This window comes from Ylistrum balloti, unplaced genomic scaffold (assembly GCF_031769215.1).
Source record: "Ylistrum balloti isolate Yb309-2 unplaced genomic scaffold, AGI_CSIRO_Ybal_v1 Utg371838, whole genome shotgun sequence".
Classification (NCBI taxonomy): Eukaryota; Metazoa; Mollusca; class Bivalvia; order Pectinida; family Pectinidae; genus Ylistrum; species Ylistrum balloti.
This window is the reverse complement of record NW_026782912.1, coordinates 24,082-48,473: the sequence shown is the minus strand read 5'-3', so window position 1 is coordinate 48,473 and position 24,392 is coordinate 24,082. Positions and strand designations below refer to the sequence as shown.

At 35.3% G+C, this 24,392-nt stretch overlaps 1 protein-coding gene across 1 annotated transcript; it reads right to left on the bottom strand.

The window, feature by feature from the left end:
* Positions 1-1,311: 1,311 nt before the first annotated feature.
* LOC132563730 (histidine N-alpha-methyltransferase-like) lies at positions 1,312-14,166 on the bottom strand. The gene is made up of 8 exons (XM_060228481.1): positions 13,990-14,166; positions 13,511-13,649; positions 13,288-13,390; positions 9,779-9,882; positions 8,708-8,785; positions 5,462-5,638; positions 5,158-5,359; positions 1,312-1,624 (listed from the first exon to the last, which is right to left on the bottom strand). Exons 1-8 carry the CDS (start codon positions 14,164-14,166, stop codon positions 1,312-1,314), a joined length of 1,293 nt encoding a protein of 430 aa, XP_060084464.1.
* Positions 14,167-24,392: the final 10,226 nt, after the last annotated feature.

Here is a 24,392-nt window from a genome sequence, read left to right as displayed (position 1 = left end):
TTAGTACTCCATGTCTAGTTTTGCTGAAGACATATTGGTATGATTATGATATGTTAAAACCATCTACAGGTATCCTAGGGCGGCAATTGACGCCGGTATGAAAACGTACGGCAGCCTTTAGATGCCATATGCGTTATATTGTTCGACTAAGTGATAGTGTAAAAAAATGGACCGCCACTTGACTATGTCCATATCTTAATGCAGATATGGTGTATTTATTTTTATATAAATAGATGTTTAACGTATATAATGTACCATTGATGTTATAGTGACGTCACATTATCATATGTATGGATGTTATCGGTGTAAATGCTTGTGTGTATTGTTTGTTTAAGCTTCCCATGACGGAGTGAGATTATTCTTATATAACCATCTGGACCCTACAACAAGCACAGCTTCGGCATCGGGGCCGGTCCCAGGTCAGCCACAGGAAGATTGATGGTAACAAGGGGCGGGTTAAGGGGCTGTTGGGACAGTTTCCTACTCGTCAACTGTACGTGATCTTGGAACGAAAAAAAGGAGGAGTACCAGTTTGGGCCTTTTGGTGGCCATGACGAATACTTTTTATTTTTTGTCTATTTAAACCTTGAGGTCAGGCGGTAATGATATGACATTAATCTTAGGTAAGCTCAAGACTGTTCAGTTGTTATAGGGGGTTGAGTGGGGGATCAAATTCATAATTATTGCAATATATTATCAAACAAATTTTTTTGTTTTAGTTTTTTCTCTTAAATGTCATTTGATGATATAATTCAAAACCTTCACTAGAAAAAATGACCAAAAAATATGCCATTGTTGAAAAGTAGGTCACCATAATTAAGTGCCCTAATTACTAATTAAGTCACACTTGAGCACCTTTTTTGTCTTACTGCATCTATAAACAATACGTTTATCACGTGCAGTGTATTTATTTGAAATATTTTTGCAAATATGCATGATATTAAAATGGAAAAAAATCAATTTAGCATCGGGTTTTACAGGATCATAAATGACCTTTGTCTATTACTTACAGCATTGTATTTTTGTTTAATGCTTTAGTAAGGGGAATGGTGGTGTTAGGATATTCATTTAGGAGTCACTGTCGCTGTCACAATCTGACCAGTTCTCCAACGTTATTGCGTCATCAACACAACTAAGGAAACTTGAGGAGGCAGTTGTTTGTGCAGTATAAGACTGGTGTCGGTCATAAGAAAGATACCATAGGACAGATGCAATGTGGGCACAGCAGCCGACTACTCTGGCACCAACCTTACATTGACAATACCAGCCTGATATTGGGGTCAGTCCATTAGAATATTCAATCCAAAGATTTTACATTTTCGAAGCAACATATCGTGAACGAATCTGAACTTTGATCAAGTCAGGTTTCTCCCTGCATAGCATAAGTTCATACTGACCATCTTCAGCTAAGTGCACTTTGGTATAGGATTTTGCCTGTTTCAGCTGATATACCCCCATGGTAAGATCACTCAACTCTGGTTCTGATAACTTTGGGAAATCAGGCAAACTGGCGTTATCAAGCTTTACCCCAATAGACCGCTTCCTTGTTAACCCTTCTGCCTCAATAAGAGTTTGAAGAACATCGGAATGAATATCACCACCCACTATATGAGAAGCACAGCACCTAGATATGATTGGAATCAAGATGCCTGTCTTAATGAAAATCTTAACTCTTATTTCCGTGCGTGGTTTCACCATTTTACTTTTCTCATCTCTGGACTTTCCACAAACGAAACATCGCGATTCAGTAAGCGTAGCTTGTGGAATATCAAGTTTGATTTTTTTTTAGAGTCAGGTGTCTCATTCAGAGCATTCTAAACCACTGTTAGAATGCTCTACTGGTTCATGGTGTTTGTAGAATCTCCCTCTGCATTTCTTACATGCAGGGTCACCTAAACACAAATCTTTATTGGTGTTATCTTTCAAGAAAGACAGAAGATCTGCCTGATTCTGACATTGTATTCTGACTTTATAATCTGCTTTGCAGCAAGCACACTGCTTGTGTACTAGCATTTTACAAAACGTTAATAAAAACTAAACAAAATACTATAATATATATGTCACACTTGTATGAATGAAATTATATTTAACGGTTTAGTGATACACAAGATATGTGCATAAGTCAATGCATGTACGAACTGCACAGAACAAAGTATACTCCTCCTTTTCTGTATTGTTTGGCAAATGCTTGTAGACCACTTGTTGTGTGGTACTCGTGCACTACACCTGCTAGGTAGTACATGGTAAGGAAGGCATTTTGGAAGTCATCCCAATTGACACGCGTGCGGGATATTGCTTGGGAAACGATTGCTGTGCTGCAGATCAGCTGCGTTCTTGTATTCACGTTCATGGAGAGGTGTTGGGTTCATATTTGTAACTTTATGTGCTGGTTAGAAGTGTGCGTGAGTGTGAATATGCTTTAGTGTGGATTGGTATTTGTATTTAATAAAATGTAAATATCTTCTAATGCAATTGCTATGTGTTCTTGCTTTCATTTCTGAACACCTAAATCCGACGCTTGTCTTACCTTACATTTGATGTTATAGTGACGTAATATTATCAAATGTTAGAAGACTATCGTGTTGAACATTTTTTTGTTAATAAAACGATCGGGAAATGAGAGCAATACAGAGGTAACGATTTTTAGAATATTTAGAATATGAATAAACCCTATCCCACACATATATAGAAATAATTGTAAAATGTATATCTATAATAGAATTGGACATCTGTGTAACAGAACCGTACAACGTACGCACGAATGAGCGATATTTTTCCTATCGTGCGAAAATCGTGAAATGTTGCTTGATCCCACAATTGTAAGTGCCAAGCAAAATTGTTATAAGGGCTGATAGAGAAAACAATCATTCAGACGTGACGTGACCCGAGCGATACAATGCATTCCAGAAAAATGCTAAAATTGTTTCTTGTTCGTTACAAAAAATGCTGGATTGCAATTCCGCAATAAAAACAGATTCACTTGAAATTGATAAGGCCCCAGTATGAGCTCTCCTTTATGAATATTTAATGTATTATTTTCAATTTTTACGCTTCTTGAAAGGAAAGATTTAGCCACCTTGCTTTACAATGTGAATATGTGTAATTTTGAACTTTAGTTGAATAGTTATGATCCATTCCTTGAGATTAAGGAATTTTCGTTGATAGTTCGTTAGCATCTACATAGTGGCTGGCTGTAGGGTGGTCTTAAAAGCTCCGAAAGCGGGCCTGAGATCTTGATGATGAACAGTGCCTATTAATTTGAGATATGATAGGTCTAGCAGATCCATACACAATTTAACCATAGTCTAATTTTGATCTAATAAAAGCTGTATAACGTCTTTTCTTTTTCTTTTCAATCAGCTCTCCAGTGCAGTATTCAGTGCCTGAAGGCATTTGACTTTAAGGTGTTTCATATGTGGAAGGAACGACAATTTTCTGTCGAATATAACACAAGAATTTGGTTTGCTCAACAACCGGAATGGGTACACCACGGAGAGACAGATTTGGATCGTCGTATTGTTTTCGAATTTGACAAAAATGCGTACAAACTGTTTTTTCTTGTGAAAATTTCAATCCATTTTCATCAGCCCAAATCTGTAGTCGATTAAAACATAATGCATAAGTGAACTTTCCTTCGTTATCAAGCAAGCCCAGATCTTTGTGTATACAGGACATGTAATAATGTTTCAGCTTGGCCCCCATCATGCTGCTAGCTACGTCACCATTGCATTTAGAAATGTAATGATTTCTTGTCTGTTGTTTTTGGACTATGATGACGTTTTACACATAAAGTAAAATTGAACAAAAGTCAAAATATAGACGGGGAGGTTCAGCAGCACATGAGGTCAATAGGGCCTGTTTCGCTTTCTCTCTTGATTCTCAGTAGAAATGTATATGGTTGTCGGTTTGTTACCTCAACTATATAAAAGCATATGACCCAGAAATAATATCCCTTGGGGTGTGCCACATCGAAGGGGCCAATTCGCACATAACAACAAGGGGCGATTCATACATAACATAACTATGTATATGGTTATAGCGTTGGGATTTCAACTATTTAAAAGACATCATCTAGAAGTCCAGAGGGGAATTGGGCCACACCCAAGGGCCAGTTCTTACATTGTGAATGCGTTTATCTCATGATGTCCAGCATTGCTATAAGTTGTTTAGGGGTGAGGATCTTAACTATTTCAAAGATGTTGCCGTGAAACCTAGTCCATAGGTTTGAAACCAGATCCCACATCATGATAGTGTTCGTCCAACATTAATATATATGGTTATGAGGCGAGAGATCCAAACAGCTTCAAAGGTGCAACAAGGAAACTAAGTCCCATGGGATGGTGCAAAACCTAAGGGGCCAATTCTAATACATTGAATGTTTTATCTCCTGATGCCTATCATAACTATATATGTTTAAGGAGTCTCAAGTCCCTTGGGGTTGGGCCAGACCTAAGAGCCAATTTTTACATCACCAGAGTGTTCATCTCTTTAGGCCAAGCAACGCTATACATGTTTATGGGATGCGGATCTAAACCTCGGAGGCCCAGATCCACCATTAACAGAAAATGTCATTGGGATATACAGTATGAATGCACTTCTCAGCTGCGGATTTGGGAGCAGCATTGGCTCGTGAATACGACAACAAGTAATGCTTGGGATGGTCATGTTCAAATTAATCCATTATGGCGAATACATAAAGCGGCCTTTCAGTCAATGTTTATCTTATCAACCAGTCAAAAGACAGAAAGCCATATAATACTAGTGATAGAATATGTTATAAACATCTCAACTCTGTCTGCTTATGCTTACATCCTTCGCTTTTCATCCATACTTGTTGGTTATTATTTCACTAAATCGACTATTTAATTATGATAAAGTTGTTTGTTAACAATAAGTAACTCGGTGCTTGCTAATAACGTTGAAGGAATTTATTCATTTAAAACTCGTATTGTATTATTTAGCTTTGCAACATAGAAATTTAACAGTTGCTTAGAGAACATTAGACTAGAAAATAAATAGTTAGTTAATGGCAGGTAGGTACTAGTATACTCTTATTATTACATTCAATATATATGTTACAAATAAATATACAGGATTATCCAGATTATGTATTAATCTACAAATACCTAACCAGAATCTCGAAAACCTTAAATTCACCAGTAAAACCCATTTTGTACCACTGCACACTGACAGAAAGCAACGTGCTTTCCTTCATCCATCCAGGTGCCTGTCAAGCAAAGTCCAGCCTTGTGTACAATATTTTGTATCTGTTCCAGCGTATATTTGCAGCTGAGTCCTTCACCTTCATGAAAATAAATGCGTTCTCCCTTCTTTATATCTAAATCGATTTCTAATCCAGCTGCAAAAATTCAGTAAATATATTTTATTTAACTTAAACCCATTGTTTGTAATGATATATAATTAATGAATTCATGAATTTATGATTATGAATGCAACTTACGTATTGGACATTGCATGTCTTCCTTTGCTTGCATATATGCTCTTACGTAGCTCATATACCCTGGGCTCAAATCAGATACGAAATCTATCCCATACGTGAACCTCGCCAGGTCGATCACACTTCCTTCCTCTTTGTTCAACCTTTCAATTCCATATTGGTAGAATCTTCTTTTCACACCTGAATGATTAATATTGCATAACATATTCATGAATATCAGTTTGTTATCGGTAATGATGAGCATGATCGGTAAATGAAAACGCAATGTCTTCATAATACATTTGTTACTGAAGTTGTGAAAATGTAATGATTCATGATTTATAAGATATGGGCACAGTCCGGTGTCGTATATACTTGTCCACACGATAAAGGTTTTCACATTTCGATGATAAAGGGGAACGCCTGATATTGCTATAATTTAATTCTTTTTATTTGGGTCTTTCTGTATTGCTTTTTCTTTTATTCATATTTTGAACTCTTTTTTTCTATTGGAATTAATATATTGACATGTTTTTAAGATTGAACAAAAGACACACAAGTGAATAGCACCTTTTCATAATTAAAGGTATGATACAGTAGAGCTAAACAATGAATTAAACTGCATCCTACAGCTGTTTCGTCCTTCAGGGACTCGTCACTGATGCTCAGGACGTAAATGTTGTAGCCGAGGAGGCTACAAAGGAAACCCAATATAATCAAAAGAAACGTCAAAATCTAGACGGGGAGGTGCAGCAGGCCCATTATTAAATAAATTTCGTATTTTTTTTTTATAATTTTAGAACAGCAGGTACATGTATATTTTCTGAATCGTTGTCACTATTCGAACGTATCAAACGTTGCAAGAAGGCTACGGCAAACCTCTAGGAATTAAAAGTTCACCAGCAGTGACTACCACTTGGTACAAAAGACATACAAGTGAATAACATTTTTCATTAATTGTGAGTATGATAAAGTAAAACGAAACAATGAATTTAACAGAATATATCCATTACTACTCTTTTAACATATATATTGACGAAGTTATGATAATGCTGAAAGGCAACATTGTAGTATTGCAATTCGTTCTGTTTGTATCTGATATATATAGTAATAATTATGCAAAGTAGTAACTGAAGCTTAACTTTGTTAGTTTTATTCGATGAAAACTTAAAATTTCTGTTATACCAAATGGGTGTTTTAGCACATTTACTTTTCAGTTCAACTTATTTTGCTTAATAGATAAAGTTTGCCAAGGCTGAAATACGTTTTTCCATAATAAAGTTTTACATTTCTGTTGTACAGTTGCTAAATATTCAAAACCACAATTATCAAAAATATCCCTATCTGCATTAGTGTTGAACAGTAGTTGTCATTTACCTTCCGAGGTGAAAAGTCTACGAACCCATATAAGTTTCAATGAGGCAATAAAAAGATTAGATTCACCATTTTGAGACCCCCTCCTACACAGTTTGTAATAACAACGTCGCTCTTTATTTTTTATACTGTACTTTTCCAGAGAAAGCTACTTAATTCTGAATACAATTTTGAAATAAAATTCATCAGGATTTGATAATGATATAAACAGGTGATCTAAGTTAGATGAAACGAAATGAAAATTTAATCATTTATTTAATATAATCTTCCTTTATTAGAACTTTTATGTTCTTTGTTCAAAAGGTTACTTAGAGACGTTCAACGCAGCTCATTCTAAAACTCAACGTTTTTGCTTGTCCTTAAAATTTGTGCAGCAAGTGAGAAAGTTATCAAAATCCGTATTAATTAAACTTGCAGTGCATATTCTGGCTTTGCAATGTAACCATATGAACTCTTTCATGTTTGGAGATTCTTTTGTACTCCACGCGACCTTGAGTTACTGAACGCGCTTCTTGAGTGGAAGGAGTGAATGGGTTGGTCAATATCGAAAACAAATTGCATGATTTAAATGATAACTTCATACGAACATGTCGGTGGTGAAGTACCGGTTAAGGATGGTTAGTTCAATACAAATAATCAAGCAAAATCATACAGCATTCTACCGTAGCGTATATAAGAACACGCCAACCACCTCAATGTATGGACATGCAGTCGCATGTTCAACCAAGGGACCCGAGATGATCATGTTATCAAACTTGACCCTTGGGTCTGGTCCAATACCTAAGGGCTTAACTTCTAAGCCATAACATCATAATATGTAATAAGACTCCCACCCCATGATCATAACTTTGAAATGATCGTGATCGCAAGCTTACAGACGTAAATCTATATAAAAATATTCTATTGCTTGGCATAAAGCTTCGGATGAACAGTCCATGGTCCTAGTTAAATTATTCAAGTGTATGGCAGTCTTTGTCAGGTCATACATGTGTTTTGAAATCAGAAGAGTACATATAAAACATATATAACCTCTGGTGAAGACCAAGTTGAGTGGTTCAACAGTTTGTATTGTTTTGCAAGACATTTTACGTCAATTGCTATAGATGGTGTGGTATAAATCTACATTTTGTCGAGTGGGTAGCCACAAACACGTAAAAAGGAGATTATGTCTCATAAAACCGGACTGTTCTTATAATAAAAAGAAAGAAGATACCAACAGGTTGCCATAATCATACGACAAACAAACTCAATAAGGAAAATAGAAATATTTACATGGATACTTCAGAAAAAGTATATGGAGAATAGGACCAGAAGAGTAAGAGTAAACGCCTTTTGGTTAATCGACGACAATAGCCATATAAACGTTGGTCAAGCAAAGTAAGCAATGGCACGTTCTCAAATGAGAAAATATACAGCAACGGAACCAACAGGCAAACAAATGAGAATCAAACACGTCCAGCATCATATTGCACAAAGAAATAAACTACTTATCAATATGATGACCGTAAAACTTCCTCATAGTTTTCATCAACCTGCATCTTTTGAAAATCCTGTGTTACACGTTTATCCGTCAGATGACAACTTCTAGCACGGAAAATCGTGATACCGAGAAAAGACCTTTGAATATCGAATTAACTGCAACGAGTAAAAGTTATAAGAAATCAAAATCATCACGCTTATCATACAGCTTGATTGAAAGCTATCCATGTTTTTTTGTAATAGGAAAATATAGAGATAAGCGACTGATGTAGAAGATTCTATCTGAGTTAAATTTCTAATTATAGTGGGTATATACGATGAACGTGGTCAGTAAAAATGTCAGCCACCAGAGAGCACAGTTGATTCCCAAAGATATCAGGTCCATTACGATAAGTGTGTGTTGTCGAAATGACTTACCTGCATCGTCATTGTAAGCCTTAAGTATAGCCTCTTTATCTTGTGTGATGTCAACACTGATCACAAGTCGACATTTGTCTGGAAAAGAAAGAACACGCATGAAAATTGTATACAAATATCAATTTATTTCTCCAGTCGTGTCTTTGAAATATCAAGTACAAGAACTATACTAACAAGATATCCCAGAAGTATCTTTGCGTTCATCATCGTATGACCTTTATTTGTTCTTTTGAAATCTAAATCTTTTGTCTTCTATCCTGATTTTTTGCTACTAGTTTGAATTTTCTAATCAGTCCAGCAATCAGAAGGGCGGCATAACTACGGATTAAAAAGGAATATACAATTAAAATTTTAAGAAAGATCAATCTGGCTTTATACAGAAATTTATACAGAAAATTATACAGAATGAATTCTTTCAACGCAAAAAAATTCAAGATTGCCTATTGTCAGCCAGCGTTTTTTCTGATCCGTCCGGAAATAAAACGGAAACGCCAAGTGACCAAAGTTGACCCACAAATAGATTCTGAAAACGATCCATCGAGTAATGAGGATAAGAAATATGGACATCTTTTCATGGAGAGACTACAGAGGTAGGGCGGTTTCAGATCAGGTGGCAGACTAAGAATGCACCACGAGTCAACATAATTCAAGTCACAAATTAAAAATACACGCAGTTACGACTCATTTTTGTTGTGTTTAATTAAGTACAGCAACCGATGTCTGATATTCTTTGGTTACATCTAGTGTCCATGATAATCGTCGACGTGGCATACCGATTTCTTCGCCCTTTGATTAATCTTTGATTCTGGTAAGTGACATGCCGAAACATGCACTTTCACATCGTACGTGTTTGTGACGACGATCGCAAATAAAATGAGCGCAATTGATGCGTTAACATCAAACTATACCACCATTAAGTCGTTCATCCTATTTTTTTCTCTCTTCTGAGAACATGACATTACTAACTCAATTCTTCCAATACATTTTATGAACGGCGATTTATTATTTACTTACGCAACTCTAATTGAAACATTGTTCGTCTGTTGACATGAAAATTTACTTAAATCTTACCTGTCATTATCGAAGATATCATCCTGAGAGTATTCACTTGGTCATCATACGACATGTTCATCATGCTAGCAAACCATAAAATGAACTTTACACCACTGGCATGCCTGCAACAAATTTTCGTCAGACAAAAACCCTTCGCTGTCAAAACGATATTCTCTTGCACCGAAATAACATTAAATTATTGAACAAAAGTTTAACTACGTTTTAAATATACTGTTTTAAACTTTTCAAGATTTACATGACAGGTATGTTATTGTGCCTGCAGATACGTCGTCCAATAACTTGATCCTTGTCTGCAATCATTATTATATTTCCTGCATACAAAATGAGCTGGGTTTGCTTGATAAAGAAGGAAACCCTGCCTCTACATTATGCAGTGTTTTAAAAGATGTTTTGTATCACAATCCTTTAGACTACCTATTAATGATAATAAAACGGACCTCCCAAGTTTATACTGGATCCCTGAATTTCACAATAATCCATATAAACTACTTTTTATTATTGGCTCTTCTAACAGTTCAACTAAGCCTTTGTCTAAACTACTAACTTCCATTCTAGGTACTATCCAATCTGAGTCACGGTCTTATTGTTATGCTGTTTCCTCAAGAAGTAGAATATAATAGTACACTCTCTTCTAAAACATTTGTTCTATAAGAACATTTGATTTTTTCACCATGTACACCACCATACCCCTTTCTAAACTGAAGGAACGTTCGTTCTCCTCTCGTTATAACTTTCTTCTCTAAGATGGGTGAACGGTGGAATCAATATGTGGTTGTGAACTATACTGAAGCGTATTTCGTAAGAAAGATACGTCCAAATCAAAAAAGGAACATACGGAGGAAGCAATTATATAAATAATAGTTTTCAGTTGATGGTAGTTATCATTATTATTATTATTATTATTACATTCTTAACGGCCAGTCAAGAAATAAAAGGTCATTAGGGCCATCATACGGTAAAACACACAGCGATCCAAAAGGAAATAACATTAAACAAACCAAAAGGTAAAAGACAAATGTAAAAAATCTTAAATGGGGTTGTTAATACAAAAGATTAAAATGGTACGTCATAGTCTATTACATAGACCAACATATTTCAGGTAATGTAGAATTTTACAAATCTCAACAGTTTCAAAAAGGGATTTTAGACATGTAATGTTACGATAAAAAAAGTTCTCGAGTAGACAGAAGGCAGTCCAATAAAAATGTTTAACGGTAAATGGCTCATCACATCCTATGCACCATTCGCCTTTCAACATATATGAATGTGTGAGGTATGTATGACCCATCCAAAGACGGGCAAGGACAACTTCGTCTCATTGCTTGTATGTATAGCCTGGATACCATTCACCGATAACAGGTTTAATTTGTTATTGGTATTCCAATCCTCCTGTCATTGATCTTTTAAAAATTGTTTAATAAATGGTTTAAAATCGGTAAAATGATGTTTAAAAACAACAGGTGGTACCGATAAAGCTTCCTTTGCACCACGATTTGCGTTTTCATTTCCTGGTATTCCAATGTGCCTAGGAACCCAGCAAAAAACAATACGAAAGTTAAAAGCAAGTTCATGATATAGTATTAAGGTATTACGAATGAAAATATTTTCGATATTTCTATTACTAAGAGTTTGTAGACCAGAAAGAGTCTGAATGGATAGCAGCGTTCATTACTTTGTTTCTTTGAATATATTCAAAAGCGAGGTAGATAGCTCGCGCTTCTGCCGAGAATATTGAGGCGTTGTTCGGCAGCCGGCATCCATAGGTTTCATCTGGTGTAACCATGGCCGCAGCACCCTTATCATTATCTTTTGAACTATCAGTATATAAATGTACTTTAACTGCAATTTCGAGAAGGGTGAACGAAAGGTGTAACTGTTTGTGTCTGACTTAATCATTTGATGCAGTGGAAAGTTAACTTCAGTTGAATTCATCAGCCAGGGTGGAATTTCTATCGTTCCAAATGACTGAATTTGGTTAACACCAAAATTTGTGTTTTGTAAAAGAGCGGAAATTCGAATACCAAATGATGGAATAGTTTTGGGTTTGCCTTGAAACAAGGTTTTACATTTTGGATCAAATAGAGGGGAAAAGCAGGATTTGAAGGATTTGACCTTAGCTGAATGGTGTATTGCAAAGCCAATTTATTTCGACGGCTATATAGTGATGGTTCGTTAGCCTCTACATAGAGACGTGCTGTAGGTGTGGTCTTAAAAGCTCCGAGAGCGAGCCTGAGACCTTCGTGATCAACAGTGTCTAATACTTTTAAATATGAAGGTCTATCAGATCCATACACGATGGAACCGTAGTCCACTTTTTATCTTATACAGACTCTATAGAGTCTTGTCAAAACTTTCGATGGTATTCATATGCTTAGATCGATATCATATACTGAAGTCATCAACATAAAGAGCTTCCTCCATAGAAGGGGATAATGTTTTGACAATACTGTTGTTTTTAAGTCCAAAAAGTGTAACCGAAAGAATGCTTATGGTACACCCATTTCCTGCTGATGAACATCGGAAAAGGTCGTTCCATTCCGGACTTGAAATATTCTATCTGATAGAAAATTTGAAATAAAAATTGGTAGATTACCTTTAATACCTACATCGTGCAGATCTTCCATTATGCCGTATTTCCACGTTGTGTCGTAAGCCTTTCCCAAATAGAAGAAAACATTAACCAAGTGCTCTTTCTTTAGAAAAGCCTCACGCACAAAGGTTTCAAGTCTAACCAAATGATCGTTGGTACCTCGCTTAGATCTAAAACCGCTTTGTAGGGGTGATATTATGCGATTGGATTCCAGATACCAAGTTAATCTTGAATTTATCCTCCGTTCTAGAGTTTTACAAACGCAACTCGTAAGTGATATTGGGCGGTAACTGGAGGGATCTGTTGTATCTTTACCCTGTTTGGGGATAGGAATAACATTTTCTTTTTCCATGACTTTGGGACATTTTCCGATCTAACAATATAAATAACAATATCTAGTTTTTCTAATGATGACTCTGGTAGATGTTTTAGGAACTGATAGTGAATATCATCAGGCCCTGTTGCAGTCATGTGATTTTTTCATCAAGTTCTAACATTGAGAAAGGTTGATTGTAAGTTTCATTGTTTTCATAAGAGAATTTCAATTTAGTTTTTTTCACGCGTGGTCTTACATTTTTGAAATTTTTGGACTGATTCTTTGCAGAAGAGTTTTTGGATAAAGCAGATCCTAAAGCATTTGCAACATCAATTTCTAAGGATTTTAAGTTTGAATTATGATCATGTGGCCATGTTGGTATTTTCTTAATATTTTTGTTGGATTGACCAATTTAAAAAAATGTGTGTCTGCTTGTATATGTGGTAACATGAATATACATTTTTTAATGTGTTGCTACATATCTTTCCCAAAAGTGTGAGTCAAATATTTATATTTTTTCCAGGCGATAATCTATATATTTTCCACGGCATGGAATCAAGAACGTAATGAAATCCACCAAAACTAGTTCTGATGACTTACTTTAATTGTATAATTCCTTGTTCGTAATCTGCAGCTATTGGTCGGATAACAAGTGAATTATCGTATACCTCTGACAACACTGCTGAAGCTTTCATCAGGAAATCTGAAAAAAATATCGTTACAAGATCAAACTATTTCAGAGGATTTGTTGACCGGCCTGGAAAGTAAAGCAAAAGTGAACTACAGCAGTATAATCGCATTTATCACGATGTTTTAAACCTACCACCAGAGATGTCCACTGGATAAAACTGGACCATTTTCTGCCGTTTCATCAGCTCATCTATTACATATCTCGTTTTAGAGCAGTTTCCGCTTCCGAGGTCAACCAAGGTCAATTCATTTGAATCCCTCGGGATGATATCCTGTGATACAAGAGAAATTGTTAGGAAACCTGGTTTTCAATATTATATGAACAATGCTTCTATATTTTCTGTGGGAAGAATGATTGAAAAGTATATTTATCTTTCGATGTTCTCTTTAACAGCAAATCATTTTCGTTTCTTATATTTAACTGTACCAGAACCATAAATTGTGATCCTTTTCTTAATCGTATATCACTTTCAAGCTCTACCAACTCAAACGTATCTTTAAGTTTACTTTATCGTCATTTCATATATCCATTTATGTCTGTATATATGACTGAAACATCAAATATCTATGAAAATGGCCTACACATTGTGTGATATGTTATATAGCACATACCTGCACATTTAACTCCAAGAAAGATATCTGACTCCTCGTAAGATAGTAATCCCGATTTATCTCACCACTTTCATGTTGAAGTTTAGATCCGACATCATCGTAGTTATACCAGGCAGGGATATACTTGGGATGAGATGTAAGCCCTGTTACCAATTTCTGTTTTTTGTTGTCTGCCATTTTCTTTTCGGAACACTGAGAACACTGATAAAAAATTATTTCCTGGATTATGCTGACAATTTAGAAAAAAATATCACTATATTAGTGTTTAAAATGATAATTGAAATTAACCACAAAATGCCTCCCTAACACACAAGTACTCGACACATGCATTCACCTTGTTTTCTTGTCGCAGTTGAATCGATGTGCAGGGGTTTATTCTAAATTTCCATAAAAAAATTATCCGTATTGACGGACAAACCTCTCACAATAGCTTTTCGAGAGGTGAAGGTTGCCATATTGATGAACATGATGGGGAAGCTTACATATATACACAAAAAGCATTGTCATCTTTAGATTTAGGGCATGCGTAGTGGAACTCGGTTCACTTCAACTTCAAATACGACTAGGACACGTGGATACAGATACAATTAAAACGTGTTAACGTGGTATTCTGCATGATTAGAATGATCATAAGTACATGTTCATGGGGAAGAAACAAATCCAATGAAAACAGAGTGTCGTAAACACGTCTGCACTCTTGGGAGTCCAATCTATGTCTGCTAACAGCTGAGAAAAAGACCATTAGTCTAGGTGATTGACCGAACACTGGACTTGCTACACGTTTATATTGTGACCATTTTAGCTTTTTTCCTCTCTCCTTTTACTTTGGTGTGGAGCTCTAAAATGTTCCCATAGTACTGAAAGATGTCCATTGACAGTGAAGGGCAGATGTAGGTTGGATTAATTTCTACAACAAAGTAAATTTAAAATGAGAAACTTTCATTTCTGATGGCTACGGGTATATTTTATGGCTACATGAACAGGTTTATCTGTAATAGCCAAGAGGACAAAGCACGACCTGATACTATTCGTTGGGGCAACACTTCAGCAGCAGAGCTTCATTATTCTACCTTGGCTTGCTGTGTTGAGCAATTGGCCTGCAAACGGGATGGTTTGGGACTAAATGGAGCGACGGCCTTGTCAGGGGTGACATGTTGGACGAATTACGTCTTTAATTGTCGTATGGAAGAACACTACTAATCAAGACAGTGATGAAATATGACGCGAAAATGTCGCGTTTGAATGTTGAGACATTTTCCTGTGTAGTACCGACCTCTCCAAGATCACTTGTAGGATAAACGTTTGCAGTCACAAGATTTCAGATGTCTCTGGTTTAGTTTTACATAGAAGTAAACTGACCTTATCTGTCATCTTTTCCTAAGCTTTTACGTACAATATCTGTAAATTCTGCCTCTGTATCGTTGTTTAGTGATATTTTGGTTTTTGTGTAGTGGCTATGTCTTGAAGTTCCGATTCGTTATAGTTGTATCGGGTGGACGATACTTTAGGCATGATTTTAGTCCAGTTAAGCTTTGTTTGTTGTTTTCAAATTTTCAAATTATAGAAATCACTGGAGAAAAATAACAAGAAATACCGACATGTCAACATAATAATATTCCAAACACAAAATCAACAAATAGTAAAACTAAAAACGAACAAAAGAAAGAATTACACAGGAACTCTTGAAAAAGTACAAAGAGAATAAGAACAGGAGTTCTGCAGGAGTATGCGACTTCTACTTCATGACCAACAATAGCCTTGTATATCTTGGTCAACACAAGTAAGTAATGAGAACATGGTCAACAACAGATAAGCAATAGACAAACTAACGAATATCAAACCGATCAAAATTCATCTTGCACAAAGAAATAGAATATTTTTCAATGACATCACTATAACGACCGTTAATCTTCCCCATCATTTTCATCAAAATGATGACGGGAAGAGGGTCTTGAATATCGAATCAGCTGCACCATGTAGACACTAAGGATTATGATGAAGGGAATCGAAAATTTCACAATAGGGAATTGAAATCATCACACTTATTATACAGCTTGGTGGAAAGGAGTTTCTTACTTTGTTTTAAATATATTTCAATGAAATCAAGCTATTGAGACGCAGTCAAAGAATATAACGGAGATACAAAAGACACACATGACACACTTTTAAAATAAATCTAGAAAAAGATGCATGAAAATCCAACAATGAATCAACGTGCATTATACAGTTGTTTCCTCTTTTTAAATTAAGATTTCGTTTTTAACGTTAACATACAGTAAGCCACGTTTATAATAAACACGTCTATGGTGAATTCATGGCTATAACGTAGCGTTGTTCATATCACGTTCGTATGTATTCCATTTGTCAAGGTTTATGTTAACCTTTAGCTTCCGTAAGGGAGAAAGTGACCATGTGAGAGAATTCAGGCCTGACACTCGGAATTTCGTCTTTTAGCGTTATTGAGCAATTTTACTATGGAATTGCTTTCTACGAAGAAGGCATGATTATTCAGGCACAAATTCCAGACTATGGTGAGTATTCTTAAATTTTCTATGCCTATTTTGTTATTTCCTTTTCCATTCTTAATGAATGTTGTAGATAAACAATTAGGCGATCTTGCGGTACAACCATGGGTATCAGTGTTTGTAATGTGAATTGTGCTTGTTTAGGGATGTTTTGTATTTTGCTGTTATTATCGTTTTGAGTAGTTGTATATGTAATACTTCATTTAGTATAGTTTATAAAAATGTATAATGTCTCCAGCGTGAACAGCTGAGGACGTGTGCGTGATTGAAAAGTATGGAAGCCGTGAGTGATTAAAATAGCGTGTCTACGATTTGCAATAGCCAAATGGAATTCCTTACGATCTTTTTTGGTGTTAAACTACATTTTCAATTATGTTTCTACGTAAGTATGCTTTCTAAAATAGAATAATCAGTAATGCCATTTTAGGGTATAATTTAATGTTTATCTCAGATAAACTATAAGTTTGAATGCTGTGTGATAGTACACTGTGTTAATGATATTTGTAATTATATTTAAGCTGCGACCGAGGGTCAATGACTACCATATATAGCCTCATTAATCAGTGGTAATCCCGCACTAGATTGTACCGGGACCTACGTTCATAATCAGCAAGGCCAACTGTTTCATCATTGAAAAGACAGACGATTAAGATGAAGTATGACAAGAGTCATGATCATCTTGATGACGTGGCAACTGCGATGCAGACCTTCGCTTTGTGTCTGTTTAATGATCGCTACTGCTGTATCACTAATTCTTCTACACGAAGGAAGAGTGTGTATCTGACGTCCTGTGTGGACAGCTGAGTTAACGCTTACTGTTCATTAATTGGGGAACCTGTTCTTTATACCGGTGTGGTACGTCTTCAAAGAATTTGTGACCTGTAGCGTCAGTTCAGATGAATGTTTTCTTTATTAATCTTGTGTACGAGTGTGTAAGAGAGTGTGTTATCTAGGCTAGTGTTTTCTAAGGAAATTGTTAATTGTTATTAAATATTGGTTAAGTGTTTTCTATTCCTAGTTTGCTCGACGCTTGTTCCACGTTTTTCGTATTTCGATATGTACAACGATGCTAATTAGTGACTATATAACATAAAGGCCTTGCCATGTCGTCACGCGACAGTGACGCCAGCACTCCGACACAATCGTGCGTGTCATGCAATGTACATATTCATCCAAGTATTGATACCCGTGTTCAGGTGAGCGCCAAAAACAAGTAATGTAATTATTTTTTAAAAAGTTGCTGTTAGGAGGATGAACTAATCTTTTATCAAATAATTAAATACCACGTAATGTTTAGTTCTTGTTATTTAGGAAATGGAAATACCTTTTCTAAATTCGTTCAAAGTGCATAAAAAATATTTATATAACGAACTGATTCTCTTGGTGTCCAGACATTTGTCATTAACGTGTTTACTGTAGAAAAGACTAAAGATTTGGAAAGGAGTGATGTTTAAATGAATTATCCGATAGACATGGTCAATGGTTGAGTAAACGACACGAAACTGAATGAATATCATTACTTGCGGTAAGCCAAGTGTTCAGCCTTCGTGTGTGTAAATACATATATTAAATGTTGCCTGTATTCTTGGTGAATTGTTTATTGTGACAAAATAGGCGACGACGCGGAACTTATTCGGGTCATTGGTTTTGATTTGTATAAAAGCGTGCCGGGTTTTGGGGGAACACACACTACATACATCTTGCACAAATATTGCGATATACATGACTATATAAAATCGGCCGCCAGTTTAATTAGCCTCGGAGATAATTTCTTAACTTAATTGTATATTCTGTACTTTTCTAAATACGAATCTCGACTAATGATACATAACTGTAACAACTGTTCTTACTACCAGGATGTATAAAACGTCCTGTAACTAAAAACAAATCACCTCCCAGACTCACGGTCCTTCAATGTGGAATTTCCACTAATTTTGTTCTATTTAAATGAATAATTTGCTCAGATTTGTTTAGACTGATATATAATACTTTGGCAGTGAAATATTCTACTTTGTCTAAGAATTCTAATTCTAAGAATATTTCAATGCCAATCATGGGTTTTGCAACGAAAGGTTCATATGCCTTCTACACTGCTGTTTACATAGTAGTGGTGGTCAATTGAAAAAAACACTTTGATGCCATATAGACAATGTATCCGGTAGCCTCATTAAATGTCATACTCATGTGTGACGAGTATTTGTTAGTCTAAGTGTGGCCAGAATGCTTTGAATCGATATATTTTTGATGGAATTGTCTTCAACAATTTCTTTTTATCGCCGATTCAGGAAGGATGGAACAGCTACAGGTCTAGCGTTAGGTTTTATGTCAATACGGTTTTGTACATTGACCATCACTGATACTTTGAAGCTTGACAAAATAAAAATAAGCAAATGACAATTGATAAATATGCCAAATAAAATACGACCTACCTTGACTGCCAGATCTGCACGGAGCAATACACACCACGATAATGGGTACTTGTTGGTATGACTACTTACTGTAACTTTATGCACTGGTGCTGAACAATCTGTTTTATAAATATAGAATGCCGATCTCGCATGCGTGAATATGTAACATTATATCCGGTAAAGAATAAATCACCAAATTTAATATTAGTTTTTGTGTATTGTATAATAGTGTTGTGTTTCGTGATTGAAGTAAGCATTTTAGCGTTATTACGAATGCGTAACAGAAGTGAAAAAAGAAAATTGTATATAACTACATATTATTCAAAATCCCAACAGACAGCCTGTTACATTCAATAGATCAAGTTGTTAAATAAAATAACTCATAACATAATTTTAGAGCTATTATGTTACATATGAAACGTAATTCTTCAGCGAAAAAAAACAAAACAAAAAATCTTGTAAGAACATTGTTTTTTCCCATAGGTATGTCAATAACATCCCATAACTTTATATGAAAATTATAGTTGTTGAGATATTAACACATTTACGGTGTAAGAACTGGACTTTGGGTGTGGCCCCACACCTCTGGACTTAAGTATTTGGTTTACATCTTTGACTTAGTTTATGGGTTAAATTGTGGTCCCTCAAGATTGCCCATCAAGACTACGCACTGAATCGAAATATTCTAAAACGATTTTACTTTCAATTGATTTAATAACAGGAAATTCATTTACTACGTCCATCGAATCCACCAGAGTAAGAAAACAATGACACAACAGAAACTTCTACATCTCGCTTATTTCGATTTGTTCTAAAACAAAACCACTATGGAAAACTTTCCACCAAGCATTATGATAAGCTTTATTTCAATTCAGTTTATTTGATATAAAAGTACCCGTTCCTATTATCACAATTTTCTTGTCGTCAACTGACTAACAACCTAGTAACAACGGGTTTCAAAGACACAGGTTGTTAAAAATTATGGGAATGTTGAAATACATATATCATTTTGCGGTAAGGAAGCTGAACGTAAATCAAAGCATGATTTCAAGATATTATTCAAAGTGGAAAATGGTATTGAAGCGACATAAATCCCATATATAGAGTTGTGGTAAAGCACAATGCACTATAAACTTCGTGCTCACATACGCACGATACACTATCGTATGCACAGCTCTATGATAGGATCGCACATTTAAACATTGGACCTGCATCAATTAATCTTATCGTATGTAGTTTCACACCTCAGAAAGTGGCGACTGGTAGTGCTCTATACGTGAGCACAAATGTGCGATAGCATATTTCCGCCAGTGTCTTGCATTTTGCCTACTTAGTACTTGTATTGGGTTTGATTTTGAATTATGATTCTTTTGAAGTGGCTGTCCGTAATTGACAACTGCTGACGTTGAGACGTTTAACAATACAACATCAAACAAGGTCAACAAATCAGGATGTGTGGTACAATATTTATGTGCAACTGTCTGCTGAGTTATTGATGTTTTGCCTTGTCATCTTGCTCCGATTATTTGCCTTTTTATACCTTTTTAATGATTCATATTTTGATTGTTTCCCCTGAATCTGCATATACAAAGATTAATGTTTATTTCTTTCCTATAAACAAACCAAATGATTCGTTTTATGATATTTGGGCTCGCAAAGAATGTTGCGCTGGATTAGCAGTGCTTTTTAAGCTAATTAGCATTTCCTTGGATGTTATGGCAAGGAGATCTGTACTTTATCTCAATTTTGTTACATTATCAATCATTGATGAAATGCCTCACCTGACACATGGTCACAGAATCAAATTCGTTAAAACATTTTAACATCCTTGAATTAACGGAAAGGCCTAGAAGCATGGTGTTTACCATACAGGTCCTGAAGGAGAGGACAGAAAAAGCTTGTCAAAAAGAAATGGCCTCGACTTATGCCAAAGTCACAGGGGTCAAAGTTGTTTAACCATCTAAACGATTATTTTCTAAACAATCAAAAGAATTAGAAGCATGCTAGTTAGCTGCTTAGTTTATTAGCATGTAACCCGACAAGGTTGGATAAGTGTAATAGCTTTAAGCAATATCCAAGGGGTCAAGTGTACAACTTTTTGTTGTGAAGGCCAAAAAAATGTGAAAATAAAAAGCTTCTTCCGATTAATTCTAGAGGCATAGAATCTTTTTTATTGATGGTAGGTTCCCGAGATAACCGTTATAAAGAAGGCCAAATTGAACAAATTCGTTTATAACTTGTACTGATTAACCACTAGGCGCAGAGTCATTATATTTGCATAATAGGTTCAATGGATGGATCCTAACATATGTTTGAAAAGAAATGACTTGACTGATATTCGAGGTCATATGGGGTTTAATTGTTAAAGTAACGTTTTTTATTACAATCACCAAAAGATCTAGAATCATTTGGTAGCCATGTTCCTTTGATAAATTCCATCAAATACTCTTTAAAAATATGAGATTGGCCAAAAATTGGGGTTACGAGGGTAAAATGTGTTGGAACTTTCTGATCCAAAGAAATTCCTACTATCAAAATACAGGCGGGAATAGTTTTTGGACTGAAATCAGACCATTTTACCTCGGACTTTGAAAAATCTCGTCAAGGAAAATCGAAAATCATTACAATGTTTGCAAAAATTGTTTACCTTGGTACATACACGATGTAACAGGGGTAAAATATTGATGAAACATTCAAACACTTCTTCTCAATAACCAAAGGCCATAACATCTTCACATTTCACTGCTAGGAGCCTTGAATAAATGCCAATAACGCAAAATGATTATTTTTTTTATGGAAAGCATTGGATATCAGGTGAGCAGTATAGACCAATGGGGCCCTTTGCTTATTTATTGTGTATGTTTCATATGACATCTAAATCAAGTTGCCTTATGTTCTTTGCATATATTCTTTATCTCCCAATCTGAGTATTTTGGATTGAACAACATAGAACATCTGTAGCCAATCATAACTGAAAATATATACAATCAAGAATCGTCAGTTATAAAAGTTATCTTAGATGCACATAAACATGTAAATTATTCTGTACTTATCACTTTAGGAAAAAGTAATCATCTCGAAATGCCTTTATCCCCCACTCTGATCAAAATACTTAAATGCACGGAACACCTGCAGCATCATAAATGATTTTATGTGCGATCTAGAATCTGCCTTTTAAGAATTACATACTTTGATGTTTAGATGTTTATCAAATATTACCTAACATGCAAACGAACATGTAAATTGTGATATATTCAAATTTATTCTTGGTCTGTTGATTTTAATCTCAAATTTGTATTCAAAGATTCTATTCGCCAGTGTATTATTTGCAAAATTATCAAGGCATACTGACCAGTCCTCGGACAAAACAACTCAACGCTGCACTTAATCAAGTTTGTCTTTTAACGTACTATTTCCATACGTGCCTTCTTGTGAATCCTTCATCCACGAATATATAACTTGATTTTTTCATATTTTACTCACAATCTCCACGTCAATTACAAGACATAAACAACACACTAATTAATATGTCACCAATATTGTAAATACGCTTACAATCACAAAAACAACAAAGAAAATACCAACATGTCAGCAGATTTCGAATCCTTTAAAACAAGTGTAAACTATTGTTCAAGTTGCAAGGAGGATAAGGTGTATTGAAAAAGCACCATTGACGTCAAGGCAGTATCACGTACCGAAATAAGGACAAGGTGAATTATCATGACTCTTGTCATACCTCCTCTTATTATATAATATTATCTCAATATCTTTATTCCATTGAAATATATTTAAAACAAAGTAAAAGACTAGTTTCCACCACGCTGTATGTCAACATCACTTCAGCATAATCCTATGGTGTTTACGTGTTGCAGTTGATTTGATATTCCAGTTATAACGATTTTTGTGCAAGTCATCGTCAACTGACGAACAAACTCGTAACACACGGAGTCTAAAAGTAAAGATGCAGCTTGATGAAAATGATTGGGAAGTTTCACGATCGCTATAGTGAAAAATATTCGATTTCTTTGTGCGATATGAGTTTGGAGCTGATATTCGTTAGTTTGCCCGTGGCTTCGGTTGTTGTTGACCATTTTCTCATTTGAGAACGTGACATTACTTGTGTTGACCAAGATTTATACGACAGGTGTCGGTCATAAAGTAGAAGACGCTTACTCCTCCAGAACGCCTAGTCTTATTATCTTTGCACTTTTCAGGTGTCCCCGTATAAATATTTCTTTTGTTCATTTTTCGCTCTTTTATTTAATGAAACAGAGTTTGGTATATGATTATGTTGACATGTCGGTATTTCTTGTTGTATTTCTTGTTGTTTTTCTCCAGTGATTTCTATATTTTGATATAGAAATGGTTAACAACAAACAAAGTTTATTAACTGGACTAAAATCATACCCAAAAGTATCTTCCTACCTGATACAATTATAACGAAATCGGATAGGAACCTTATGATATAGTCACTACACAAAAAGTATTTGACAGAGCCAAACAACGATATTGGAGCAGAATTACCAGTTATTGTACGTAATAGCTTGGGAAAGATGATAGATTGGATCAGCTTACTTCTACGTAAAACATTACCAGAGACATCTGTAATTTTGCGACTGCAAACGTCATTCATACTAGTGATCTTAGAGAGATTGGCACTGCAGAGGTAAATCAAATGTCTCAGCATCCAAAACGTGACATTTTCGCGTCATATTTCATTACTTTCTTGTATGGAAGTGTTCTGCGATATGACAATTTACAACGTAATGCATCCAACGTGTCAGACAAGGACGTCGTTCCATTTTATCCCGAACATCTGCCCTACACTGGCACTGTACCATGGAAACACTTTAAGGTCACCTGGATACCTTCATCCGGCGTCGTGCCTAGTGAGTCCGTTAACAATTTAACATTTTAAAATTTTCCTTAAAAACTCCAAATCCGATTTCAGTGAAATTTTTGCAGGAACCTTTCCTGGCTTGAGATGAATCAAAAATTGTGAATGATACAGTTCCCAATTGACTTAAATTTCAAAAATCTTCTTCTCAACACCCAGATATGGTAGAATCAAATACTTTATTCATGAAAGCATCTTCAGGGGCTTAAATTACCAAAGCGAGTCTTACATTTCTTTCCAAGGGGATATTATTTTAGGATTACTGTGTTTTTCGTAGAAAATTGCATTTTTCAGCATAACGTTTATTATTTCCCGCTGGAAATAACTTTGTAAGATTTATTAGTATAGGATGAAATTTGTGATGGAATGCATGTATTGACACTAATTTACTATAATCGATGTCACAATTTCTGTTTCATGACACTTGATAACAGTCCTTTAACCTTTATATTCAATATTGCTTATCTCAGGTGACCATCAAGGCCGCTAGGTCTCTAATTATTGTCCCACACCCAAATAAAAGGAGAGAGGAATAAAGCTAAATTGGAACAATATACAATGTATTTAAAGAAA

What these genes read in the sequence shown, in the direction of transcription:
- LOC132563730 (XM_060228481.1), bottom strand. Translation starts at nt 14,166, where the DNA reads ATGGCAGACAACAAAAAACAGAAATTGGTAACAGGGCTTACATCTCAT. An exon ending in GATATCTTCGATAATGACAG is followed by an intron (nt 8,786 to 9,778) that starts GTAAGATTTAAG and finishes TTTCTTTTCCAG; the next exon opens with ACAAATGTCGACTTGTGATC. An exon ending in GGCTTACAATGACGATGCAG is followed by an intron (nt 5,639 to 8,707) that starts GTAAGTCATTTC and finishes TTAATCATTCAG; the next exon opens with GTGTGAAAAGAAGATTCTAC.